Here is a 25,966-nt window from a genome sequence, read left to right as displayed (position 1 = left end):
TATCAGTAAATTTAATGTTATCAGTAAATTAAATTAATAATATACCATGATCAAATAAAATTCATGTCAACTATGGAAAAATGGTTCAATATTAGGGAAAATATTTTAGGTCAAGGTATTTTTTGTTAAGATAAGGAAGGTTACCATTATAATAGATGCCAAATGGCATTTTATGAAAGTTAAAAATCTATTTCAGATTTCTATTTTTATAACCTTCATAAAATTTGATTAGATGAATAGTTAATTTTATAAACATATATCTGAAGCCAAAACTAGTCATATGCTTAATGGAAAAACACTACCAGCACTTGCATTGATGTCAGGAACAAGAAAAGATTCTTATAAGCAGCCTTTGTTTTTGCTTTACCATTGTTTTAGGAAAGATTAAGCATTCTAGTTATGCAAAAAAAAAAAAAAAGCAAGAAAGAAAATGAAATGTAGTTAATAAAAATAACTAATAATGACAAAGTGGTTTTTTTTGTGCCTGGTAGTTTTCTTACTGAACATTATTATTCATTATCACAGATTATGGTAGTATAAAAAATAATTGCCACAAGTGTAGAAAGTATTTTTTATGCATATGTGTAGAAACTGAGGCAATAAAAACTTAAGAAACATGCTTAATATTATTCACCCAAGAAAGGCTGAAAGTTAGATTTGAACCTAGTATAAACCATAGTTTGTACTTTAAACCAGAAGTTGGCAGACTTCTAAAGCTTTATTGGAATACAGCTGTGCTGATTCATTTATGTCTTGTCTATGCCAATATTCATGCTAAAACAGCAAAGTTGAGTGGTTGTGGCATGCATATCCCAGTGTGTTCCACCAGCCCTAAAAGGTATACTCTCTTGCCTTTTACAGGAAAATTTTGCTGACCTCCAACTTATGACATTAAACTCTGTTCCCTCAGATTAAGCCATTAGATCTTTTTTTTTTAATTAGGAAAGAGAGTACAAAATTATAATTAAGATTATATTGATTATATATTTGGTAAACCCAAGATAATCAACTCAGAAACTGTTAGAAATAAAAAAGTATAAAATGAAATAGTTTTTTAATACTAAACTTCAAATTTCATTTGGTTTTCAAATCACAAATAATGACCAGTTTGGGAACATAATGATAGTATAGATCCCATTCTAAAGAGCAAAACCAAATATGTAGATACAAGTGAACAACGAACATGAATGACATGAATGGAAAAGAAATAACTGATGAAAGAATCAGATGGGAACTCTGGCAGTATCTAAAAACTGCATTAGTAATAGGCAAAGTGAAGGTTAGTGACTTGAGTCTTCTGTATTTAGAGGATCTAAATGGTGGGTGTACAGCCATAAATCACTAAAATCTAGGCAAGGTAAGCATCATGAAATGAAACAGGGACAATAAATTCTACAAAAGATTGACTTAGATTAGTGAAAATAGAATCTAAAAAGGACTTTATTGCTCTGAGGAATAAAAGAGGGATTTGCCTTTACAAATAACAAATAGGGATTATGAAACAGGTACAGTGAATTATGAAAACCATTGTTGACTATTAAAACTAAATAAAATGAAAAATTGCAGAAGAGACTCAACTGAAGGGTGTATTAATGGACTAGAAACTAGATATGAAGAAATTGCCTAGAGTACAACACAGAGGGTAACACAAGGAAAAGGTAAAAGAAATGAAAAATCTTGGCAGAAACTCTAACATGTATCTAATAGGAGTTCCAGAAGAAGAAAATGGAAGGTATGCTGTATTTGAAGCAATAATGGTCAAGAATATTCCCAAACTGAAGACACAAATCCTTAGGGTTAAAAGATCTATTGTGCTCATGGCAAATTAATACACAAATAGATAGCATATACATTTTAATTTAAAATTACAATAAACACACGTCACAGTGAACTTCAAAATACCAAGAATAAAGCAAAATTCCTTAAAGTTGCTTACTAAAGAGACAGTTTACCTAACAAGACAATTTCTATACAGAAATTTCTATCGTATTTCACAATATAGAAGCTATATATGGAAGGAGACAAATAGTCTGAGAAATAAACTTGGGATCTGTAATTATATCTTTAGTCATTCTGCCATTCAAGAGTAAGGGCAAAATAAAGACATTTTTGCATATACATCGGAATGTAAAGTCATCATCTTGAGTAGAGGCACAGCTAACATTTTGAATGCAGTTGTACTATGTGTTGCAGGATATTAAGAGCAAAGAAAAGTATAATGTTTAATAGATTTTTTTTGTTAAGCATAGAGTCACCAGATTTTCAAGAGGAAAATGTAATGAGTAGTAAACCAGCAAAAACAGAAAAGAATTTTGTCAAGTATACCAGTCATTATACTAAATGTGAACGTAGTTGATTTATCACCTAAAAGACCGAGATATTGCCCTAAAAACAACAACAACAACAAAAAAAAAAAAATAGCTAAATCCTGATCATTAGAATGGTTGAAGAAAAAGAGTGTGAAAGTCACTTTGATATTAAACATTACTAGTGTTAAGTGAAGTAAAACAAAGGAAAATTTCTGATAACGATAAAAGTCAAAATTAATGAAAATACAACAAGCTAAAAAAAAGTTGTTTGTTAGAAGGAGCAAGCAGAACCAAATTGCAGTAGTTTGAAAAGAGTAAGACTTCTTTACATTGAATCTTTTTTTTAATATTTAGTTTTTAGTTGTAGTCAGACACAATATCTTTATTTATGTGGTGCTGAGGATTGAACCCAGGGCCTCGCACATGCTAGGCAAGTGCTCTACCACTGAGCCACAACCCAGCTTCTACATTGAATCTTAATAAAATGAAAATTAGCATTGAAAGAGTGTCAGTAGCACAAATAGTTACCATGTTACTTGAATAGATCAGTTAATATAATTTTTAAAAATTTTCCTGTGGAGTTAATGAAATTGTTACTTCATTAAACTTTAACAAGAAGGAAATACTAGAATTACTCTTTTTCCTTTCAGAATTGTCATGCAACATTATTGCTGGTTTCACTTAGACAGTATTAAAAAGTCAATTAATTTTGGATAAGCTAGACTGGATAGGATTTTGCTGTTCCATTTGATAAATTCAGCTTTTTTCAGTAGTCCGAAACCAGTGTAACATTGTTCCCCTGAAAAGGAACAACTTGGCATTTTTAAAGAGAATTAAGTGGACAAGATTAAAAGCATGGAAAACAATTATGAGGCTTTTACGATAATACAGGTCAGAGAAAGATGATATGGTTTGGACTACTGCCATGGCCAACAAGGTGATGAGACGTGCTCAGATGCAGAATATATTTTGAAGGTAGAGCCTGTAGGACCTCCTGATGACTTATATATGGAGTGATAGAGAAGACTCATTAATTAGTCCTGTGCCTGAGTAATGAATTTAATGATGGCTTAGTGAAATAGGAAAGATTTGAGGAGGTTACAGATTTGGGCTTTGTGAGGGGGATGTGGAATGGAGGAGAGACACCAGGAGGTCTCATTTAGATGTAGTAAAGAATTAGAATAATTAGTTGATTCATAATTTCATAAAAAGCATGTACTTTTTATGTTTGCTTAATTATCCAGAAAATCCTATCTTCACTTTATAAAAATGGTCTTTCTTAATAAAACAACTAGGTAGGGAACATTCAAGGTAAAGGAGGGAATGTTTTAAGTTAGCATATAGTTTAAAATAAGACAATCGAATTATACTAGGAAACAGAAGAAACAGATAAATGTGTGAATTGTTTTCTGCTATAAACATTGGTATGAAATAATCAAATTCAGAATATACCTAACACTAATAATCCTTATAGAGAAAATTTCTGTTTATAGGTATTGTAAGTAATAGGAATATCCAACATAAACTTTCTTAGATAAAAATGCAGAATTTTGAACTTATTTTATTTGTTGTTTTCTGAAGTTATTTGTTTGTAAATCAAATCTCCCAGAAAGTACTTTTAAAAAATGTTAGGCAGGCTAAATTATTGGACTGATCTCTTTCTTGATTGGAGTAAGCCTTCAACTCAGAATGAAATTATTTTAGTCTTAAATTAAAATAGAATCATAATAAGGATACATTAAAAAATAAGGGAAAGTTTTAAATTTTACATTTTTTGGCAATTTGCCAAATAAAATGTAATAAGCATTTAGAATGAGCAAATCCAGTGAAGTAGGAGCTTTATTTGTGTAATTCATCACTGTATCCCCAGCATAAGCATAGTGCAGGTAACCTAATAATTTCCTAGGTGAATATATAAATTAATAAATCATTAGAAAGTGTGGTTTAGTGATATTTTAATACTTTTCTTCACTAGAGGGTGCTGTGTTAGCATTCAGTACTTTAAGTGTCATCTCTTTTTTTATATTTACTTTTTGCTAGAAATTAAATTTTTAAATCACCTGACTTATTAAATACTTTTATGCCTTTTTTTGCTTTCAAAATAATACTGATAGTATTGTGTATAATTAAATTCATGAAATTGAGCAGTTGTTAATGGCAGTCTTAAAACAAATTTTCTTTTTTTCTTCCTCCTTAGAAGACTTATGACTCCTATAATGTATGCTGCACGGGATGGTCACCCTCAGGTTGTTGCTCTCCTTGTTGCACATGGAGCAGAAGTTAATGCCCAGGATGAGAATGGTTATGCTGTAAGGAACACTTTTACAATATTTCTTTTTAATTTTTGCTATTTTGTTATTATTGTTGATAATCTACAAAATAGATATTTGGTTGTTTTATTACAAAGAGGGTTTTTAAGAAGTAATAATTATAGAAGAGCTAGGATATTATCACTGGTGAAAAACAGCAACAAATGAATAGAAAAAAAGGAATTATTTGACTCTTGTAGTCATTATTCATGACAAAAGTTATAATGTACAACAAAACCTGGACTCTGAATATACTAAGGATTCTTTTTTTGTAGAAAACATTTTGGTGATTGGCAAATAAATCATTTTGTTCCATAACAGTGCCTAACTTTAAAATATTATTTGGTTTTATAAAATCAGTGAATATTGCAATCTGCTTTGCAATTATAGCGTAGGAAGTATGTTTACATTACAATGTGGGAAATATGTTTATATTATATTGTTAAATGAAAAGATTGCATCATCCTGTTTATTAACCATTTTCTCTTTTTTATTGTGCCATTAATACTCTTGGAAACATTTTCTGTCTATCTCATGTACACTCCTTCTCTTTAAGCAATCCGCTTTTCCTCCCCTTATAGGCTTTAACATGGGCAGCACGTCAAGGTCATAAAAATGTAGTTTTGAAGTTGCTTGAACTTGGAGCTAATAAAATGCTACAAACCAAAGATGGAAAGACACCAAGTGAGATTGCAAAAAGAAATAAACATCTTGAGGTAGCCATCTATATGTTAAAGTAATTTTTCTGTGGTATGTCACATTATCTTATGTAGAACTTTTATGTTATTTTGTTGGAATTCACAAGTGTAATAATAGTTTTTCAGATATTATTAAATGTATAAATAATTTTTTATCCAACCAATTAATATTTTTCTACTATTCATCTACTAAATTAAGACATTTATAATATGATAAGTTATATAAAAAGATATTTCTCTTACTGTGTTGCTAGTAATGAAATTAGACTAACATTACAAACTGGTTTAGATTTTTTTAAAATTAACTTACATATTGCAACAGTAAAGTATCAAGATGGACTTAAAACATTGTTGTGTAATTTTAATTTGTAGATGTTAGACAATTTAAACATTAAATCCTTTAAGCAACACTTATTCCTATATGTGTGACAAGCTATGTGGTAAAGTGATAACATACTCGGGTGTATGATCTGCTGTCATTCAGATTTTAAAACTCAATGATAAATATTTGCCATATATTAAATTAGTTTATGAATACAAACTTTTGGTTTATATATTAAAGCTTTAGCCAGAGGTCTGTACTTTCTAAGCATAGATCAAGTACAATACCATTGTAAATTAAGTTCAAGAGTTCATAACACTGAGATTCTGAATTTTAAAGTATATGAAATTCTGCAGGTTCTATCACATAATTGTCAGACCATGCCACTTACATTGCATGTAAAATAACTTTCATTAATTTTTGAGCAGTCTAATAAACATGCATATTATTTTCCAAATAAAATGTACATTTCTAAAATTATTCTAGAGTAGAGACTAATTGCTAAAGTCTTGCAAAATTTCAAAAAGAAAGCCCACAAGGTAGTGCATGCCTATAATCTCAGCAACTTGAAGGCTGAGGCAGGAGGATGGAGAGTTCAAAGGCAAGCACTGCAGATTATTGAGGCACTTAGCAATTCAGCAAGACCTTGTCTCTAAATAAAATATAAAAAGGACTAGGATGTGTCTCAGTGGTTAAGCACCTCTGGGTTCAATTTCCAGTATACTAAAAAAAAAAAAAAAAAAAAAAAAAAATCAAAAAGCTGTTTGCATTATTTCTTCTAACCTTTGAAAATTTGAAGACTAAAACTCGGTTTACTACATTAAATTTTGGGCAGATGATACTGAATTTGATATAATAATTAAGAGCATCACAGGTTATATTGAATCATAAATCATTTATTAACATGAGATTTGATATTATATTTTGACTGATTACATGACATAGCCTTGAAGTTAGATTGTAAAACTAAGAGGTTAGATTGTAAAACTAAGAAATTTTACCACATTGCTTTGAGGTATATAGTTGGGATTTGTATATATTTAAGCAAGTTTATTGCTTCCTTCCCACTTAGCAATGTATTTCAAGTACTACCTTACTACTTAATCATTCTTAGTCATTTGTTAAAGTGGTGTTTTAGTTTTGTATTATGTATTACTAAAAATACTACTTTCTTTCTCTAATTTTACTATTTTGAATTAGTTAAAACTCTTTTCTGGTTATTTTAGGTCAAGAAAGCATTTACTTGATTTTATAAAAGTTAATTCTCAGGGCAACAGGTCATGAAAGTTCTGACCCTTACACCTTGCTAAAATTTTATTTTCCAGTTGAAAATTAATCATATGTCATTCGTTTTAAGTGCAATTGTAGTATATAAAAATATTAACTATATTTGACTAATTTGTGAATCTTTTCAGATCTTCAACTTTCTTTCGTTGACTTTAAATCCTTTGGAAGGAAAGCTTCAACAGCTAACTAAAGAAGAGACTATTTGTAAACTATTAACAGCAGATTCTGATAAGGAAAAAGATCACATATTTGGGTAACATATTTTAGTTCAATGGAATTCCTATACAGAAGTTAAAAATGCATGCTTTTACTACTTATAGTAAATGTGGTGACTTATTTAAGATATATGATATTTTAAACTTTGACAGGCATTTTTAAATATCACTTAGAAATGTCTGGATTTTAAGTGCATTGTTCTTCCTAATTTTAGACGGTTTTATTTATGTGTACTAATATTAATCGTATAACGACTTTGGCTTTAAATGTAAACTTTTAGTAAAATACCAATGAAATTTATTTTAAGGGATTCAGCTTCTGTGTTAGTATTCAAACTGTATTATCCCTTGCTTCTGAGTATTTTTAGCATATTACTCATTTTTTAAACTAAAACTAAAAATATTTTTTCCTGAATACTATTTTTTGGTATATGACCATAAACTATTCTTTACCCCATTTAAAGCTGATATTTAATTTTTACTTATCACAATTGAAGAGATTTTTACATGCATAAATTTTACAAGGAATATATGTTAATGAATATTTTCATTCTTAGGAAAGATGAACTACATTTTACCATCAGCATTTTCTCTCATATCTTTGTTTAGGAAACCCTGCTTTGGGTTGAGGGTGTAGCTCAGTGGTAGAGCACTTGCTTAGCCTGTTCAAAAATTCCTAGATTCAATATCCAACCCAAGGGTGGGCAGGAAGAATTAAGACTTGCTCATTCCTTTGATACATCATCAAATCTGGAGTGTAAATTTACAAATATATTCTATATAGACTCATTCTTACTATTCTATTTTTTTCTGTAAAATATAAGTATATATTTATTAGTTGTACATTTATGGTCTGTTCTGAAATTGACATTGCTATAAATATGTATAGTTCATACACAGCATTTGGAGATCTGGAAATATTTTTACATGGTCTTGGACTGGAACATATGACAGACTTATTAAAGGTGAGATTTTGGGTAAACTACAATGAGTTTTATATATATGTTGATTTGTTGTTTAACCTAACATTAAATTTCAGTTCATAAAGATACCTATGAATTAATGCTATACCTTTTCTGCATAATTTGCAATACATCTCATTTTAAACTTGTAGTAAGTATCCCCAAATTTTATTATTATAGATATTTAAATAAAGTTTATGCTGGTTGAATTTGACAATTTTTGCCAGCTAAGTCCTCTGTAAATATGTAAGCCATTTGTTTTTGAAGTTGCTGATTTTCTTGTATAGAACACTAGAAGCATGATTTTAAACCAAACAAACCTGACATCAGATTCTTGCTCTGGTTATTGACTGAAATACGTTACTTAAACATTTTTTTTTCCTTAAGAACAGTAGTAGCTAACATAAGGTTTCTTGAAAGTTAAATTAGATCATATGCCAACCATTACCTAGGTGCCGTAAGCATACATTGTGGATTTGAGTAGATGAGAATTACTGTGAGGATACTGAAGTAGTAAAGTAGTACTTAAAATAGATTCCCCTTAGGAGTGTGCACATTCTGTTCAGGTGTTTTAGAGTTGGGTTTTATTGAACAATTTTGAAACTTTTTTCTGTTTGGAGAACTCTTCAGTATAAATATAATTTCAATTCCATTTTATAGATTTGTTTTCATGTAAGCAAAATTGAAAAGTAATTTGAAAGTAATCATTTTTTTTGAATCTGGAATACTAGTTATATTTATACTTTTTTTAGTGAATATATACTATCTACCCAATAGTGTAGTTCTCTGTCTACATCTCTATCCCCTCTAGAAAGCTGGAAGTGGTTTAAGAGTACAGCAGTTAACTGTCTTATGTACACTTACCTACTTTGCTTTTTACTATTTATATTGAAAGGTGATGGGGTTTTATTTTCCCTTTTCTACAGGAAAGGGATATAACTTTAAGACAACTTTTGACCATGAAAAAAGATGAATTTGCAAAGGTTAGTATCATTTTCAAAACTCCAGATATATTGATTTTTTTTTTTAAATTGGGCCTCCTTTTATTTTATGTTTCAAAAATTCTAGGGTTACAGACTGTGATTGATATTTTTTAGGTTCTTGATTAAATATGATTATGAATAACCAATTCTAAAATCTGATTACAGTATTGTTACTTTAGAAACATTCAAAGACTTAAAGTTTTGGTTTTGTTCCTTCAGGTGGCCATGATATCTCAATTAAAACCAGTGTTTTATTTCCAAATGTGAATAGATTTGTAAAATAGACTTCTTAGAAATAAGAAGTATTTTTTAAATGTTTGTAGGCATAGGTATGTGTCTTCCAAATAGTACCACTATTTGGAAGTCTTTCAAAACTATCAAGACATTATTTTGTTCATATATGAATGTACAACCAGTGGAACTCCACATCATATACTGCTACAAGAAGAGGATCCTAATTAGGATAAGTTATACTCCATGTATGTATAACATGTCAAAATATACTCTAGTGTCATGTATATCTAAAAATAATTTTTAAAAGACATTATTTATTTTCACATCTAATAATATTAAGTAACAATTCAAAAGTAATGTGAGAAATATTAAAGATACTTTAATAGGCTATCTAAAAAGCAAGGATTTTGTTCCCTGAACACATTAGAAACTTGAAATTATTAGTATCACTAAAAATCAAAACAAGCATACTACTTAAGTAAATCAACTTGTATCTTGTTGATTTGACCATTATGTATTAAAATCTAGTAATTGGATTTGTTAGTCTATTCCAACTATTATGTATTGCAAAAAAAATACTGTAATTAACGGTATGCCTAAATATTTTAATGATGTAAATATCCTCTTTAGTTACACAATCAAACCATGTTTTAGTATATTATTTTCTAATATGTCTGTTTTTCAGGATGCAAGTAGAAAACTTCTTTGATAATTTTGAAGATTAAATTATTCAAGTATAATTATCTTAACTACACCTTAAAATTATTTCTACTTAGAATGGAATTACCTCTAAAGATCAGCAGAAAATTCTGGCTGCTGTTAAAGAACTGGAGGTAGAAGAGATAAATTTTGGAGAGTTACCTGAAGTGGCAAAGTTGGAAATCAGGTAAAATTAACTTATCAATTTATATTAATATTATTTAGACTCAACTGTTCTTTTTTAGTTTAATTTTGATCATGTCTATGTCATTTGATTTGATAATAATATTTTCCCAAAGAAACAGATTTTGGAATATTTTTTGCTCAGAAATGGGATGCTGTGCTATTCCCGGTATAGTTCTTACTCCCTTTAAATTATTTTAGATGTCATACTGAAAAAATCAAAGTAGTGATAGTTTCTCTTATGTTAATAAGAAAGCATTTCTCATATGAGCATGTTCAGCCTTTACTATGTGAGAAATTGTTGTCAAACTATAAATTTCATTTCCAATAATATAAATTTGTTAAACACTGATTGTTACTAATCCAAAATCTACTTTGAAAATAATATTTTATTTTATTAATAAATTTAGAGAATTGAATGTTTTTTAACTTAATATTTGATTTTAAAATAATTGTAGATTCACATGATATTTCATTGATACACAAGGAGGTTCCATGCATCCTTCATGCAGTTTGACCCTCTGTTAATATCTTACATAACTGTAGTACAATATCAAAACCAGAATATTGACATTAGTGCAATCCAGAGTTTATTCATATTTTACCAGTTATACATGCTTTCATTTGTTTGTGTGTGTATATATAATTCTGTGTGATTATATCATATGTAGTTTCATGTAACCACTCTCAATACTTTTAATATCCCTATACCATAAACTTCCTTATCCAACCCCTTTACAGCGATGCTCATCCATTTCTCCATTTTTAACCCTGAGCAAATGATGATAATTTGTTATAATGATATTATTTCATGACTGTTATATAAATAGAACCATACAGTACATGTCTTCTTAAAATTGACTTCTTGCAATCATTGTTAAGTTTAGTCAATATTTTTGCATATATTAGTACAATAGTTTATTCCTTTTGTGAATGAGTAATATTCCGTGGTATGCATTTACCATAGTTTAACCATTTATCCATTGAAGGACATTTAATTAGATTTTAGAATCTGTTTATTCTATGCTATGAATATATATTTATAGGGCTGGGGTTGTGGCTCAGCGATATAGTGCTTGCCCGGCACACGTGAGGCCCTGGGTTTGATCCTCAACACCACATATAAATAAACAAATAAAATAAAGGTATTGAGTCCAACTACAACTAAAGAAATATTAATTATATATATATATANATATATATATATATATATATATATATATATATATATATATACACACACACACACATATATGTATATGTATATATACATTTATATTTATAAAATTCTTTTATAAAGTAAGTTTTCATTTCTCTGGATAAAATGTTCAGGAGGGCATTTTAAAGGTTGTATGGGAGCTATATATTTAGTTGTTGTTTTTTTTAACTAATCAACTTTTTTTCCAAAATGTCAATATTCTCTTATATTCCCCAACTGTATATTAGTGATCCAGTTTCTCTGAATACTCATCAGCATTTGATGTAAGCACTAATTATTTTTAGCCATTTCTATATGTGTATAGTGACAGATCATTGTGATTTTATTTGCATTTACCTAAAGGGTAATCGTGTTGAACACCTTTTTGTGTCTTATTTGCCATCTGTGTATCCTTTTTGGTGAAATGTCTCTGTCTTTTGCCCAATTTATATTGGATTGATTGTTTTTTAATATTGATATTGGGGCGTAGTCTATATTCAAGTCTTTTGTTGGATATGTGCTAATTTTTTTTTAGCCTGTGATTTTTCTTTTCATTTTTCATAGAGCAAAACTTAAATCTTGAGGACTAGCTTATCACATTTTCCTCTTATAGATCATACTCTGGTGTCAAGTTTAAGAAATTAGGTTCTAAATTTTTTTCTAACCTTTTTTTCCCGGAAGTTTTAGTTTTATATTTAAGTCCATGGTACATTTTGAGTTCATTTTTGTGTTGGTACAATGCAGGCTGAAGTTAATTTTGGGGCTATGGATGTCCATTTGTTCCAGCACTGTTAAAAATGTTATTCCTTCTGCAGATTTGGTTTTCATTATTTGTTAAAATTGAATTGGACTATTTGTATAGATTGTTCTGCGTCCTCTATTCTGGGTTCTTGCAGTGTCTATCCCTCTGTAAGTATAGATTGAGTATCTACTTTTATCTGAAATGCTTGGGATCATAAATATTTCAGATTTTGAAGTTTTTCGGATTTGGGAATATTTGCATAGACTATACCTGTTGAGCATCCCTAATTCAAAAATCCAAAGTGCTTAGAAATTTGATTCAGATTTCAGATTTTCCAATTAGAATAATCATGATGATACGGTATTGCTAACTGTATATAGTAAGTCTTAACATCAGGAAGAATGATTCATCTCATTTTATTCTTTCTCAAAATTGTCTTGGCAATCCAAAAACTTTTCTTTTCATATATATATTTAATTAAGCTCTTCTATGTCTACAAAACCTTTTTTGAAATTTTTATAGTAATTGTACTAATCCTACACAAAATTGAGAAGATAACTATGTTAAGTCTAGTAAATCCATGAACATAGATATCCCTACAAGTTTGAGATCTTCATTTCATCAACATTTTATAATTTTCATTACATAGGCATAAATCTAACAAACTCTGTACAAAATTTAAGCATTTTATTATCTTTAGAGCAATTGTTAATGGTATTGGATTTTTATTTGTTTCCACATGCGGTTTATTTCCATGCTCTGATTGTAAGTACTTTATCATTACTGAACTGACTTATTAGATATATTTTTTTCTAGGTTCTTTGAGGTTTTCTACACAAATCATGTAGTCTGCAGAGAAATAGGTTAATTTCTTCATTTCCAATCTATATGCCTTTTATTTCTTTTTCTTGCTTTATTATAGTGAACAGAACTTCCAGTATTATGTTGAATAAGAGAGGTGAAAAGTGGGCATTCTTGCCTTGTTCTCATTCTTAAGGGAAAATCACTCCACTTTTTTACTATTAACTGTGATTTTAAATACATGGAGATTTTTGTAGTAACTCTTTATGAGAAAGAAAATTTAGCTCGGTTACTCTTGTGAATTTTTTTTTATCATGAATGGTTGTTGAATTTTATCAAATGCTTTTTCTATGTCAATTGACATTGTTACACAGATTTTTTCTATAGTCATATAAATGTGGTAAATTGCTTTGTTGGATTTCTAATTATTGAACTAGCCTTTCATACCTGGTATTAATCCCATGTGGTATGGTATTTCTATGAGTTGTTGAATTTAATTTTGTCAGTATTTTACTAAGAATTTTTGCATGTAAATTCATGTGAAATATTGCTCTTTAGGTTTTATGCTTTGTCTAGTTTTGATATCAGAGTAATTGGACTTATAAAATGATGTAGGAAGTTTTTCTCCTTTTCCGAGTTTTCCGGAAAACTCTTCAGTAGGTTGTGTAGGATTAGTGTTAATTCTTTGTTAAACATTTTAATTGGATTTTTCCTGTGTAATCATCTGGTTCTAGTGAACTATTGAAGGAACTTTTTAATCATAAATTTAATTTCTTTAATGGTTATAGGACTATTCAATTTTCTCTCTTTCATCTTGGCTAGGTTTAGTAGTTTGTAGGTTTTGAGGAAATGGTTCATATCTTCTGATTGTTTGAATTTACCAGCATAAATTTGTTGCTAGTATTATTCCCTGAAATCCTTTTGATGACTGTGAGATCTGTTATAATACCCTATTTCATTCCCAGTGTTGGTGATTTATGTCTTCTATTTTTTATCTGTACTTGTCTTGCTAGAGGTTTATTAATTTTATAAAGAACCTATCTTTAATTTGAGTAATATTTTCTATTTTTAATTTTATTGATTTCTGCTATTATTGTTTTTTCCTTCTGCTTACTTTGATTTTTTTTTGCTCTTTTTCTAGATTCCTGAGGTATAAGTCTAGATTATTTATTTAAGACATTTTGGTTTTGCTTATGTGAGTATTTAGCCTTTTTCATTTCCCTCTCAGGACTTCTTTAATTGCATTACACAATTTTTAATAAGTTATATAGTCATTTTTATTCACTTCTATATATACTTTCATTTCCTTTGAGACTTCCTCTTAGATTCATGGATTTAAAAGTATGTCATGTGATCTCTATGTGTTTGGAGATTCTTGTTGTAGTTATTGATTTCCAGTTTGATTCCATTATAGTCAGAGGAAATGCTCTGTATGATTTCAAGGACTAAATAAGATTTTAAAGGTTTTGGCAGGTTGAGGCAAATTCCCCAAAACTTAATAGGATTATATTTAGTAAGGATAAATGAAGAGTTAAAAATTAACTATATTACTACAGGATGGGTTAGATATAACTAAATTCACCTGAAGAATCATCACAATTTTAGTGGATTACTAATTTATCTTGATAGTATCATATGCCTAGCCATGAAAAGCTATCACTCTTAGACTGCATTAATAAAAATATGATGTCCAGAATAAATAAGGTAATTGTTTCATTACACATAATACTTAACATCTGGAGGTTTTTGCTTATAGATGGATTTAAACATAGACTAGAAAACCCATAAGGATTATTGTGCTTTAGATTATGATTATATATTTAGTAGTTTTTGTAAAAATTTTTGTATATAGACATTCCCTATAGTAAAACACCTTGATTTTGGAATTCTAATAATCCATAATAATTGTTTTTCTTTTACCAAGTAATTTTTAGCTTCTCCTACTTAGCAACACTACCTGATAATCAAACTATGAGATTTTCTTTTTTTTATGGTATCTTTCGTCACTGTTTGGAGACTGCATACCAAATATGTTTTCCCTCATCTTCTGTTTCTCATTGTATGTGGTCACGTTAATTACATCTTACCCAGTCTCTTTTACTTATGAGTGCTTCTCCTAATTCATTTTTTTTCTGTTGTTCTTTTAATAATTAGAAAATTTTCATCACCATTTCCCTTTTTGTTTGATCTGGGTCAAAAAATAACCATTATTATCCTGGTTACCCAAAGGCTAAAATAGGAGGAACACAAATTGAGGCCAACCTCCTTAACTTAGTGAGGCCCCAAGTAAATTAGGGAGACTCTGTCTCAAAAAGGATGTAGCTCAGTGGTAGAGCTCCCCTAGGTATAATCTCCAGTACTAAAAACATAAATAATGACCATTATTACAGATACTACATATAGGAATAATGACTTGTAGAGGACAAATAAAAAATTTTTACCTCTAAAACTCTTAAAAGTGCCTAGAAGTAGCTAGACATGATTATAAGTCTGTAATCCCAGCTACTGGGAGGCTGAGACAGGAGGATCACAAGTTGGGTGCTAGCCTAGGTAACTATGTGAGACCCTGACTTAAATTGAAATTTTTTTTAAAAAATGAAATATATAGGTATATAGCTCCATGGTAGATGCTTGCCTAACATGTAGAAAGCCCCGGGTTCAATCCCCAGAAGCCCCCATCCCTACCACAAACCCACATAAAGTGCCTACAAGTTCCCTTTAAGAAATCTTTACATTTTTCTGCTTCCTCAAGAGTCCTTTAATCTTGCCTTTAATACTAGGTTAGTATTATTTTCAAATTTTTTAAAAATTGAAAGTATAGTAACAATTTTCCCTATTTATTATTTCAACATATTGCATTTTTATTTTCTCCCCAGAAATAATGTTATAACCTGGCCATATCATCATAATGACCTTCGGAACTTGTTGCATATGTTAGTCTTGTTCTTCATTGCCTGGGACCTAACTGTACAAATTTTATGGAATAAATTGATAGCCAATGAATTACAGTATTCTGTAAAATGTAACACTTAAAAATGGAACAGTATCATCACTAGGGCAGCCTGTCTAAAGCTAACATTATAACTGTTATAAACAAATGGATCTCCATTCCATTTTAGAATTTAGAGAAGTCTTTCAGGGAATAATTTATCTTATTCAGATTTCTTAAAAACTTTATTATGAAGTTTACCTGATAGACATTTCCCCTTCCCTAAAATGTATTGCAAAGAATTCCATTTTTGAAAACTTTAAAATCAGCAAACTTTGAATATGTTTGTTCATTTTCTTTACTTTTTTTCATTATTGTTTCTGTGAAGGAATATGCCAAGTTCTACAAACCAACTTGCAAATTAAATTTTCTGATATCATTTATTTGTATGCTGTCAGAGTTGCCAGTATGAATTTTCTTTGTGGGATTTAATAGACTTAAAGAATGTGCAGAATCCTGAATGGATCACTTATTAAAACTGCTGAATTTTTTAAAAAATAAAACTGGCAGACATATATTCCAGGAATTTGACCTTATTATTAAATCAAAGACTTTGTTTACATGCTGTTATGAAAAATGTTGTACTTCCCATTTGTTCAAAGTCATTCTTTAAAGAAGAAATTTGTCATTAAGTCATAAGAAAACTAACAGCAAGAAAAGTTGAATTGATTGATTATAATCTCTTGGTAATATGACCTCAGCAATTTAGCTACTGATTTATTTTAAGATGCTTTTCTTGTATGGGTAAAATCTTTTACAATAATTTCTGTTCCAAGAATGTATATGCTTACTTCATTTACTTTTTTCTGCTTTAGTAGATTTGTAGAATAAAAAGGGCAATTTTAAAATGTTAGTAGCCATTCCACAGCAACTTTGAGATATTTTGAACAGAAACAATCAGTTTTCACATCTGAAATTTTTATCAATTTCTGCCCAGATCTTTCCTCTGAGCTCTGAGCTACCTGACATCCACTTGAATGTGTCAAGTTTCTCAGAATTATGGCTATTAAGAAACTGCTCCTTCTCCAAAAAGAAAAAAATCTACATAGATCCAAAATGTTACATGTAACATATTGTTTACCTCCATTGTTTATAAACATTCTAAGAAGTGAAGGGAGGAGAGAATGTGGAGGTAGGAGGATAATAGAAAGAATCATACATTCTGACCCTTTGTGAATATATGATTACATGACCAGTGTAGTTCTATATCATGTACAACCAGAAGAATGAGAAGTTATACTCCTTTTATGTATGATATGTCAAAATGCATTCTACTGTCATATATAACTAATTAGAACAAATAAAATATCTATACATTCTACAATTAAAACTAAATATTTAACATCCAAAAAGTAGTTGAATTAGATTACATCATATAATTATTTTTCTTATCAAGATTATTTTGAACCTTGGTGTCATGGAAAAATAGTTAAAATATAAGCATAAAAAGTATGATGTAAAAAACATGAAGTATAATGTCATTTGTGTACATTTCTAAGAACAGTACTGGAATAAAATGTATACTATAAAAAATATTATGGTACAATATTTTCCACTTATTATCAATTATTAATACCAGTTATTATCTTTGGATGGTAAAAATGTTGATGCTTTAAGCTTTTTCAGATATTCTACAATGAATATATAGTACCTAAATATAATAATTTTATTGTAGATTTTAATTTTATCTTAGTGCTTGACTTCAAATTTTAAATATGGACTATCATATTAGTCTACTTACATTGTGTTATAACAAATAACTTCTAAATCTCTGTCAGTTTTAACAGTGAAGTTTATTTCTTAGTTGTTAATGATCAGCTGCAGTGGCTTTCCACATTATTATTCTGAGAACATGATAAAGGAACAGTCCAATTCTGTGATATGCTCTTTCTATGGCAAAGGGAAAAAAAGAAATAAACTAGACAATCAGGAGAACCAGTAGGTGACTTTTTAAGCTTCTGTTCAAAAGTTACAGTTACTTCCAGTTATATTTTATTTGACAAAGCAAGTCACGTGCCCAGGCTTCATGTTATGGGAACATAAAGTGTAATCCTCTGACAGGGATGGGTCTGGTTGTAGTTAGCTTAGTTAAAACACACACACACACACACACAATCAAATAAGCCATACCTATGTTATATTTGCTTATTTTGAATTCTTCAAATAGGTGCAAAATTATTTGGGCTGTCATGCAAAGTTGTGTAGGTTATACAATGTATGGTTCTGATGGAGAGACACCATTCACATAATATAAGATAAAAAATGTTACTCTGAAGATTTTGTTTTGTATGATTTGGCTGTCTATACTCAGTGGCCCTGAAAATTAGTCACAAGATAGGTATATATTTTCTTTACATTTATTAAAACTGTGGTTTTGCTAATAATATTATTTGCTTATTTTAACTGAGTTCCTATTGAGTTCCTTACTGTTTTTAGAATAAGAGCTGATAAATTAATATTCCCCATATATATCTGCAAATCATGTACCGGAATTATATAACTGATATCACTTGATACTTTGAATGGCAGTTCTCAATGGATCATAATTTCCTTGAGTTCATGAAATATATATGACATTAATGAATTACTTGTTGAGTAGTTATTCTTTTTATTTGATAGTAAACAAAATTTGCATATTTAAAGAGCACTAAGTTCTAAATTGTAAGTAGAAATAAATGTTACCTGGAAACAAAAATAAAGTAATTAGTGCTGTTGCTTGGGTAGAAGAAATGTCTTATATTCTTTAAGTTCTATATAAAGATCAGAAAGGAAATGGAATAAAAATTATATGTACTTTGAAAATACTTTTATAAATACTTTTTTTTGCTAAATAGTATAAATTTTTAATTTGCAATTTGCTTATTGAAAGCAACCATAAGGTCCTTTTCATTGTTGGTGATGAGAATGTGTGTGTGTGTGTACACCTATTATGTTCGTAAAGTTTATATTTTATAAAACTTAATTTTTCAACCTAATTTTTTTCAAGCTAAGAGATAAGACTTTTCCTAAATGAAAATATTATATACATTCTTGTAAGGTGTCTTAGAGAATAGTTTGCTATTAGTTTCACTTAAGGCTGACCTTGCTTGCTTTGTATAACCTTTCCTCCCAGAAATGGTGTAAAAGAAACTTTATATAGTTTATATTGAAAGAATTCTACATCGAAAAATTTCTGTTTGGATTTAAAAGTATAATTTGGTCCTATAGCAATAGATTTTGTGTCCATTTTTATTTTAGTAGATACTATTAAAGCCTTCTCCAGAAAGGTCAGCTCATGAATTTGTCAATTCTTGATGTTAATGATCTACTTAATTCTTGTCATTTTGGTAGAATGTAGCATTTTGAATTCCCATTATTTATTATCTTTTCAATTTTTGTTTCTTTTTCTCTGAATGGGCTGTTCACATCCTTGACTAACTTATCTATTAAGTTGTGTATCTTTGTACTTTTCATTGTAAATTAGTTTGTTACTGAAACGTCAATAGTAGCATCTTCTCTTAGCCAAAATCAATGGCGTTACCTTATTTAATGTGCTTAACCTTTTCTTCTTGAAATCATCACCTTTACTGGAATTCATAATAACTTTTAACTCCTTATTTTCTTCTACTTCTAAAACTACTTTTCTTTTAATGTCTTTTTTTGTTCACTTCTATCAGTTCTCCTCTCTTCATAGTATGCCCTTTTTCTCTGTCTTCTTTGTGACCATAATTTTGATTTCTGTTGTCCAAATCATTATGATTTGTTATTATGTTCACAAGAAAGCCTGAATTCCAGTTAATGGTTAGTGAAAATAAAAATGTAATTTTTTTCCCCCACGGAATTCGCTGAACCTCTCTCTGAATTATATCTAACCTCAGGAGTCCGTAGACCTCAGGATAAATACCTTGTCAGACCTACATTATCTACTACATACTAGTGGTTGCCACCTGCCTGTCTTCATTATCATTGCAGTTATTAGCATAATTAAGTCTGCTTGAATGCCAGCTGTTTGCTAGACAAAATGCTTTATATTGCCTCCTGCAGTCCTCCTGAAAGTGCTGTTGTCACCATTCTAGAGATATGGAAACATTTGGCTTGAGATTAGGCTTGCTCAGGTTCATAAAGCTAGTAAGTATGGCAGCTGATTCCAAACAGGTTGACTCTTGATGCAAGAGTCCGTGCTCTTAATTATTATGCCACAGTGTTTTCTCTTCATCCCCTATTCTCCTCACCACCCATCCTTAAATTCAGTTCTCTGCTTGGCACCAACTTTCATTGAAAGCAAATAACTGAGAATTATCCTAGATTCTCCCTTTTATTTCACATGCAATCTATCATGAAATTTTTCAAATTATTATCTTAAAAGTTTGTTACCAACTTTTACCACTCAACCTCCTCCTTCCAATGAGGCTGTCAGATCCTTAGTTTAAGCTTTCCTTCATCATCTCTTAGATGTATCTTTCTATTAGTCTCCCAGCTATTCTCTCTAATTTGATTTTTGTGTTCCTTTAATCCGCACCACTCTTTCAATAAACTTTCTTCTACAAAAGTCAGATTTTTTTACTTTCTTGTTTAAAATCATTTAATAACTCAATTATGGATATCTCAGTTGTAAACTAGCATTAACATTAGTGGTTGTTGGAGAGGATTGGAAGAAATAATGCATGTAAAAATAAGCAGTAGAGTATCTTCATATAGTAGATATTTTAGTATTGGTTCCTTCCTTCTTCCTATAAATAACAATTTTATAGTGTGTGTCTTCATTCATCTTGAAGTATGAGATCCTTATTATTGAAGACTTATTTTTTTCCTCTTTTTTAATTGGTGTAATTCAAGGCCTAATTCAGTTCCCAATACATATTACCTAATCTATTTTAAAGAATCTGTTAATTTTATAACTAGATATTTTTTTTGTATCTAGCACAATAGAAGGAAGTAAATTGCTCTTAAGTGATTTCTGTTTGTTTTCTTTCTTTAGTGGTGATGAATTCCTCAACTTTCTTCTGAAATTAAACAAACAGTGTGGCCATTTAATTACAGCTGTGCAGAATATCATTACTGAGTTACCTGTAAATTCTCATAAGGTATTATACCAAAATTATTAAGTGAAAAAAAGTATGAATACTGAAGAAAGTTCATGATAATTCAATAAAAAGTACTGATCTGGTAAAATTATATCAGTTGTTCAATGTAATATCCAATTAAGTAAATTAGTTTAATATTATTCCTTTATGTACTGATTAATTGAAAAAATTTGTGTTCTCACCCTCAGGCAAAGGAAAATGAATCAGAAGAAAAATTAAACCAATCTATGTATTGAACTTCCCATTTGTTCTTAGAGTGGATTTAATTGTTTAAAATATAAAGTGACAGGAGACCCAAGTGAAAGTTGAAACAAAACAGTGTGTTGAGTGTTATTAAAAAACTATTATCAATATAAAGTTGTTTTAGTTCAGGGAGTTTTAGAGAGAAAGTGTAAGTGACCAGCTAAAGCAAACTTATTTTCTAGAGTTTTTCACATGATTAAAGTTTTAGATGTTTGTCTTAGTAAAAAAAAAAATTAAATGCATTTGTTTTCCTATGATCTTATGTAATACTAGTATGGGAATCATTTCATGAAAGTTAAAAAACTTTCATGAGTTGATTTGTTCACCAGAAATATTATTACGTTAATTTCTGTGTTATATGTAACTATACTTAGGAAGTGCATTTAGCAATCTGATTTAACTATTTGCATAAAATTACTGATTGTTTATATAAAATTACTATTTATATAAAATTACTGACTTCTTTTTGGTGTGAGGATTTATCCTGAAAAACAATTCTTCTCAAATATATAATGTAATGTTTAGAAAGTCTCTATAACCATTGTGCATGTAAAGTTAGATAAAGTTGTTTCCATTATTTAAAATGTAATTTTTGAAAATATTAACAGATAGTACTAGAATGGGCTTCTCCCCGGAATTTTACTTCAGTTTGTGAAGAACTTGTTAGTAATGTTGAAGATTTGAGTGAAGAAGTCTGCAAACTAAAAGACTTAATTCAAAAGGTATATACTTAACATTAAAAAGGGGAGTGGGTAATTATGGGAAATGTTTTACAACAAAAAATGCTTGACAATGGAACAGTTCTGATAAGAGTAACAAGTAGAATACTTAGACAAGTGGGAAAAGGACAATATTCAAGGTAAGAAATATACATGGAAAACAAATTTTGTTGGTCATTAAGGAAATGCATACTGAAGAAACAACATATCCTCCTCTTGTGTTTGATTAGCAAAGGAAAGGGTATCACTCCAGGGATATTCTTTCTAAGTGGAGTTTACCAGACTGACATTCTCAATGAAACTTGTGGCACACTTTTCAAAAATGGTCTGGAAAGATGTGCCAAAGACTCTAAAAATATTTCTTTCTTCAGTACTTATATAGTTTCAAAAAGGCCAAAATGAAATATAGCTCTGTTAATATAATGGTGGATGAAATATTTCTTCTATTGGCCAGACTTTCTATATTAACTTGTAATTTAACTTCTGTTTTTTAAAGAGTGTAGGTCTTTTGGGTTCTGTTTTTATATTCACATAGAAGTATATATCTGGTTTTACAGGCAGGTAATTTAAAGAAAATTAGCTATACCAAGATCTGAACTGCTAAAAATAGGAACCTTTATTGAAGGAGAAGAGAGTAAAGGAAAACATTTAGAGGCAACTAAGGAACTCATTTCTGAGTTCTTCATGTCTATTTAATAAATAAATTTTATTTCTATAATGCTTTTGGATGTATATTATGTGAAAGTTAGGTTATATATTAAATTTTACAGCTTCTACTTATAATTCATTCAACATGTTCACTAACAGTATATCAAAAAAGGTATTTTCCTCAGGCTGGGATTGTGGCTCAGTAATAGAGCACTGGGTTCTACTACTGTAGACACTGGAGACACTGGGTTCAATTCTCAGCACCACATAAAAATTAAATAAATAAATAGATAGATAGATAAAAGTCCATTGACAACTAAGAAAGATTTTTTTAAAGGTATTTTCCTCAAAATAAACTTTATACATGTTCCAGCTAGTTTTGCATTCTGACTATAACAATGTTTAATCAATAGGAGTCTTTTAAAAGTGAGAATAAAAAAAGTTGTGAAGCAAATTTTCTACAAAATAATAGTGGGAAGAAGATATTTTAAATGGGGAAATAAGCAATAAATTTTATAATTTTCTGAGAAAATAACTCTTTAGTCATGAAAGAGGTATTTTAGAAGTTGTGTTCTGACTTTATTCATTCAGCTAACATAGGAGTGCCTGCTGTATGTCAGCCACCTGTTCTGCACAAGCTAGATAGAGCCTGAACTTGCTGACAACAAAAAATTATAGCACCATTCATATTCAATACCTCTAACTTATCTAGAAGAATATTTAACTTAACGTAATATTTTTTGTGGGGATTCAAGGAAAATTTGGAAGGCTTTGTGTATAGAAACTTCACAAAGAATCAGGTTTTAATGTAGGAAATTCCCTAAGACATATTTGCCTCAAGGTTGGTTATTAATTTGGTTTCTCCAATTCAAAGTTACAAAGATGGAGTGGGTAAGTGGGGAGTGCATATGGAGTCCTGAGATAAAATTGGAAAGAGAGAACCAGAATTTTCTGAAATGAATGAAATTAAGAACCATGGCTTTAGAGACTTACTGACTTTAAAACATAGATAATACATTCAAGTACCATAAATTTTATTTTGATAAAGTGTACCTTTAAAGAAAATTTTCATCTTTCTTTGGCTACATAGAAGGCCTTTTTTTCTGTGACCTTCTCTATCTAGAATTTACAAATTTCTGTATAAGGACTAGCCTTAAGAACACACATTATTAAGGAAATGCATATAATAATAGCATATACAGTTCTCTAGGCAGGAAAATCTTAATTTTTGAGCAAGCTATGGATTTTTTTGAGATAAGTTTTCAAGTAGTAATTATCATAATGGGATTTGACTTAGGAATTATTATGGCTTCCAGGTTTGGAATATATTATTATGCTTGTTAAGTTTGTAACATTTCAAAATTTACCAATAATAACTGAAGGGGATTTTTAAAAAAAGAAACATGAGTTATCACAGATAAATCTATGGAAGTAACAAAGAGAGAGGGTGGGAGAGGTCAAGGCTAGACTTTAACACCACATCACTCTCTTTTGAACCAACACACTGACAGCTCCTGTCAGAAAGGGTCATTCTAAGTAATTGGTTAATAAAAGGAATGACTGTCTCAGGATTCAGTAAATGGAGCATCAGTGTCAAAAAGGAATCTGTTGCTGAATGAAGCCATTTGGAAGTTACACCAAGAATATAGTCTTAATGAGATTGGCATTGAAGTCTGTTTTTCTGCTATAAATTTAAAATTAATTTTGCAGGCTTTTAAATTAAATATTTACACTGTAGAATTTAGAAGTCGTTATTTCTGCTGATGTTGAAAGTATTTATATCACCACTCCAGCACAGGATGTTTCTAGTAAATATCATTCTATAAATGTGCCTGATTCTTTTTATCTCAAGGATCTTTTGGTTTCTGCTTATTCTCTTCCTCCTGACCCATCCCCAGCAGCCATTTCTCCTTTCCTTTCTTTCTTCTCTTCCTTCCCTCCATTCTCCCTGCCTCCTGCCCTGTCTCCCTATTTCCCCGCTCCCACACTGCATGAGGCTTCTTTAACACATTATTTGTAAAAGGACCACTTCAGTTTTTGTTGACATTTGTTTCTGCAATTATATTTAAATAAAGTATTAAGTTTCTAGCATAAGCATCTGATCTTCCAGTTTTTGTTAAATTTCATCTATTGTAGGTTTGTTACAAGAATGGTTCACTCTTTTTAAGACATTAATTGGTATTTAATATGAAAGTAAATAAATATCAATTGTTATTCCTCACAGGTAAAATACAAACTTTAAGTTAACATTAAAGAAACTTTATCTCACAACTTAAAAACACCATTTTAAAATGTGATAATCTATGAAAGCATTTATTTTTAAAGTAAAACTAATAATTTACAGCAATGGGATAATGGTGAAAGACTGTCTTTCAAGATATGTGTTCACTTTAAATATTCATTAGAATCTTGAGTTGCCCCCCCCAAAATCAAGCAAATTAATATGGATCTATTTTTTCGGATCAAAAGGTGTTTTATTTTCAGTTTATTGCATATTAACTCTTTTCTTTTTTCCATTCTAAATATTAGCTGCAAAATGATCGGGAAAATGATCCAACTCATATACCATTAATGGAAGAAGTATCTACATGGAAGAGTAGAATTTTGAAGAGGACAGCTATTACAATATGTGGTTTTGGGCTGATTCTTTTCATTTGCAAGCTAACTTTTCAGAGAAAATAACCCTAATGTTTGTTTTAAATTATGTCTGTATGTCTTATTCAAACTATCCTCATTTGCTTTTAATAACCATCTGTGGTACAACATAACTTCATTCTTTGCCTGTACTCCATAGGAAAATTATGATAATATGAAGCAGAGAGTTTTTCTTTAGAAAGTGATTTGTCAATTTGAGTTGTAAATATAGTTTATAATTTTGTTAATTTTGATCAAGCAGTAAATTATACATAATTCTTTAGTTTGAACATACGACTAAATCACATTCAAAATAAAAGTTTTATCTAATATTCTTTATATTTTAAAGTGTGTTCCTTTGTCATTGATAGTCTTAGAGAATTTGCAAAGAGTTCATAAGTCAGTAGCTTTATTTTAGTCCTTATTTACCTCTTCTATTACTACATAATAAGGAATTTCTTACTGCATTTTTTGAGATATTTTTAGGAAATTATTGATTTTAAAGGCATTTCAGAAAATGCAAAGGATGAAGGTAAAATGTCAAAACTTTTAATTATGGATTAAATATGTAGGAAAAATATTTCAAATGCAAAGTACAAAAGCAGAAAATCATAATAGTGTAAAAAGCACAAAGTACATTAGAATTTTTAATGGAAAATATTTCTGAAATATGACAAATTAGGTATAACATTCTGACAGATATTATGAAAGTAGAATGGCATATATTT

The 25,966-nt window shown here is 29.6% G+C and overlaps 1 protein-coding gene across 1 annotated transcript in view; it reads left to right on the top strand.

Moving 5' to 3' along the window:
• Positions 1-25,665, top strand: part of Asz1 (ankyrin repeat, SAM and basic leucine zipper domain containing 1) — a 42,340-nt gene extending 16,675 nt beyond the window's left edge. The window contains exons 5-13 of the mRNA XM_015488424.2: positions 4,507-4,618; positions 5,200-5,334; positions 7,054-7,178; positions 8,030-8,105; positions 9,029-9,085; positions 10,096-10,205; positions 20,889-20,994; positions 21,846-21,959; positions 25,134-25,665. Of these exons, the coding sequence (XP_015343910.1) occupies positions 4,507-4,618; positions 5,200-5,334; positions 7,054-7,178; positions 8,030-8,105; positions 9,029-9,085; positions 10,096-10,205; positions 20,889-20,994; positions 21,846-21,959; positions 25,134-25,286 (988 nt within the window). The 3' untranslated portion in view covers positions 25,287-25,665. The remainder of the gene's footprint in view (positions 1-4,506; positions 4,619-5,199; positions 5,335-7,053; positions 7,179-8,029; positions 8,106-9,028; positions 9,086-10,095; positions 10,206-20,888; positions 20,995-21,845; positions 21,960-25,133) is intronic.
• The last annotated feature ends 301 nt before the right edge of the window (positions 25,666-25,966 follow it).

This window comes from Marmota marmota, unplaced genomic scaffold, assembly GCF_001458135.2.
Source record: "Marmota marmota marmota unplaced genomic scaffold, marMar, whole genome shotgun sequence".
Taxonomy (NCBI): domain Eukaryota; kingdom Metazoa; phylum Chordata; class Mammalia; order Rodentia; family Sciuridae; genus Marmota; species Marmota marmota.
This window is presented reverse-complemented; position numbering and strand designations above follow the sequence as displayed.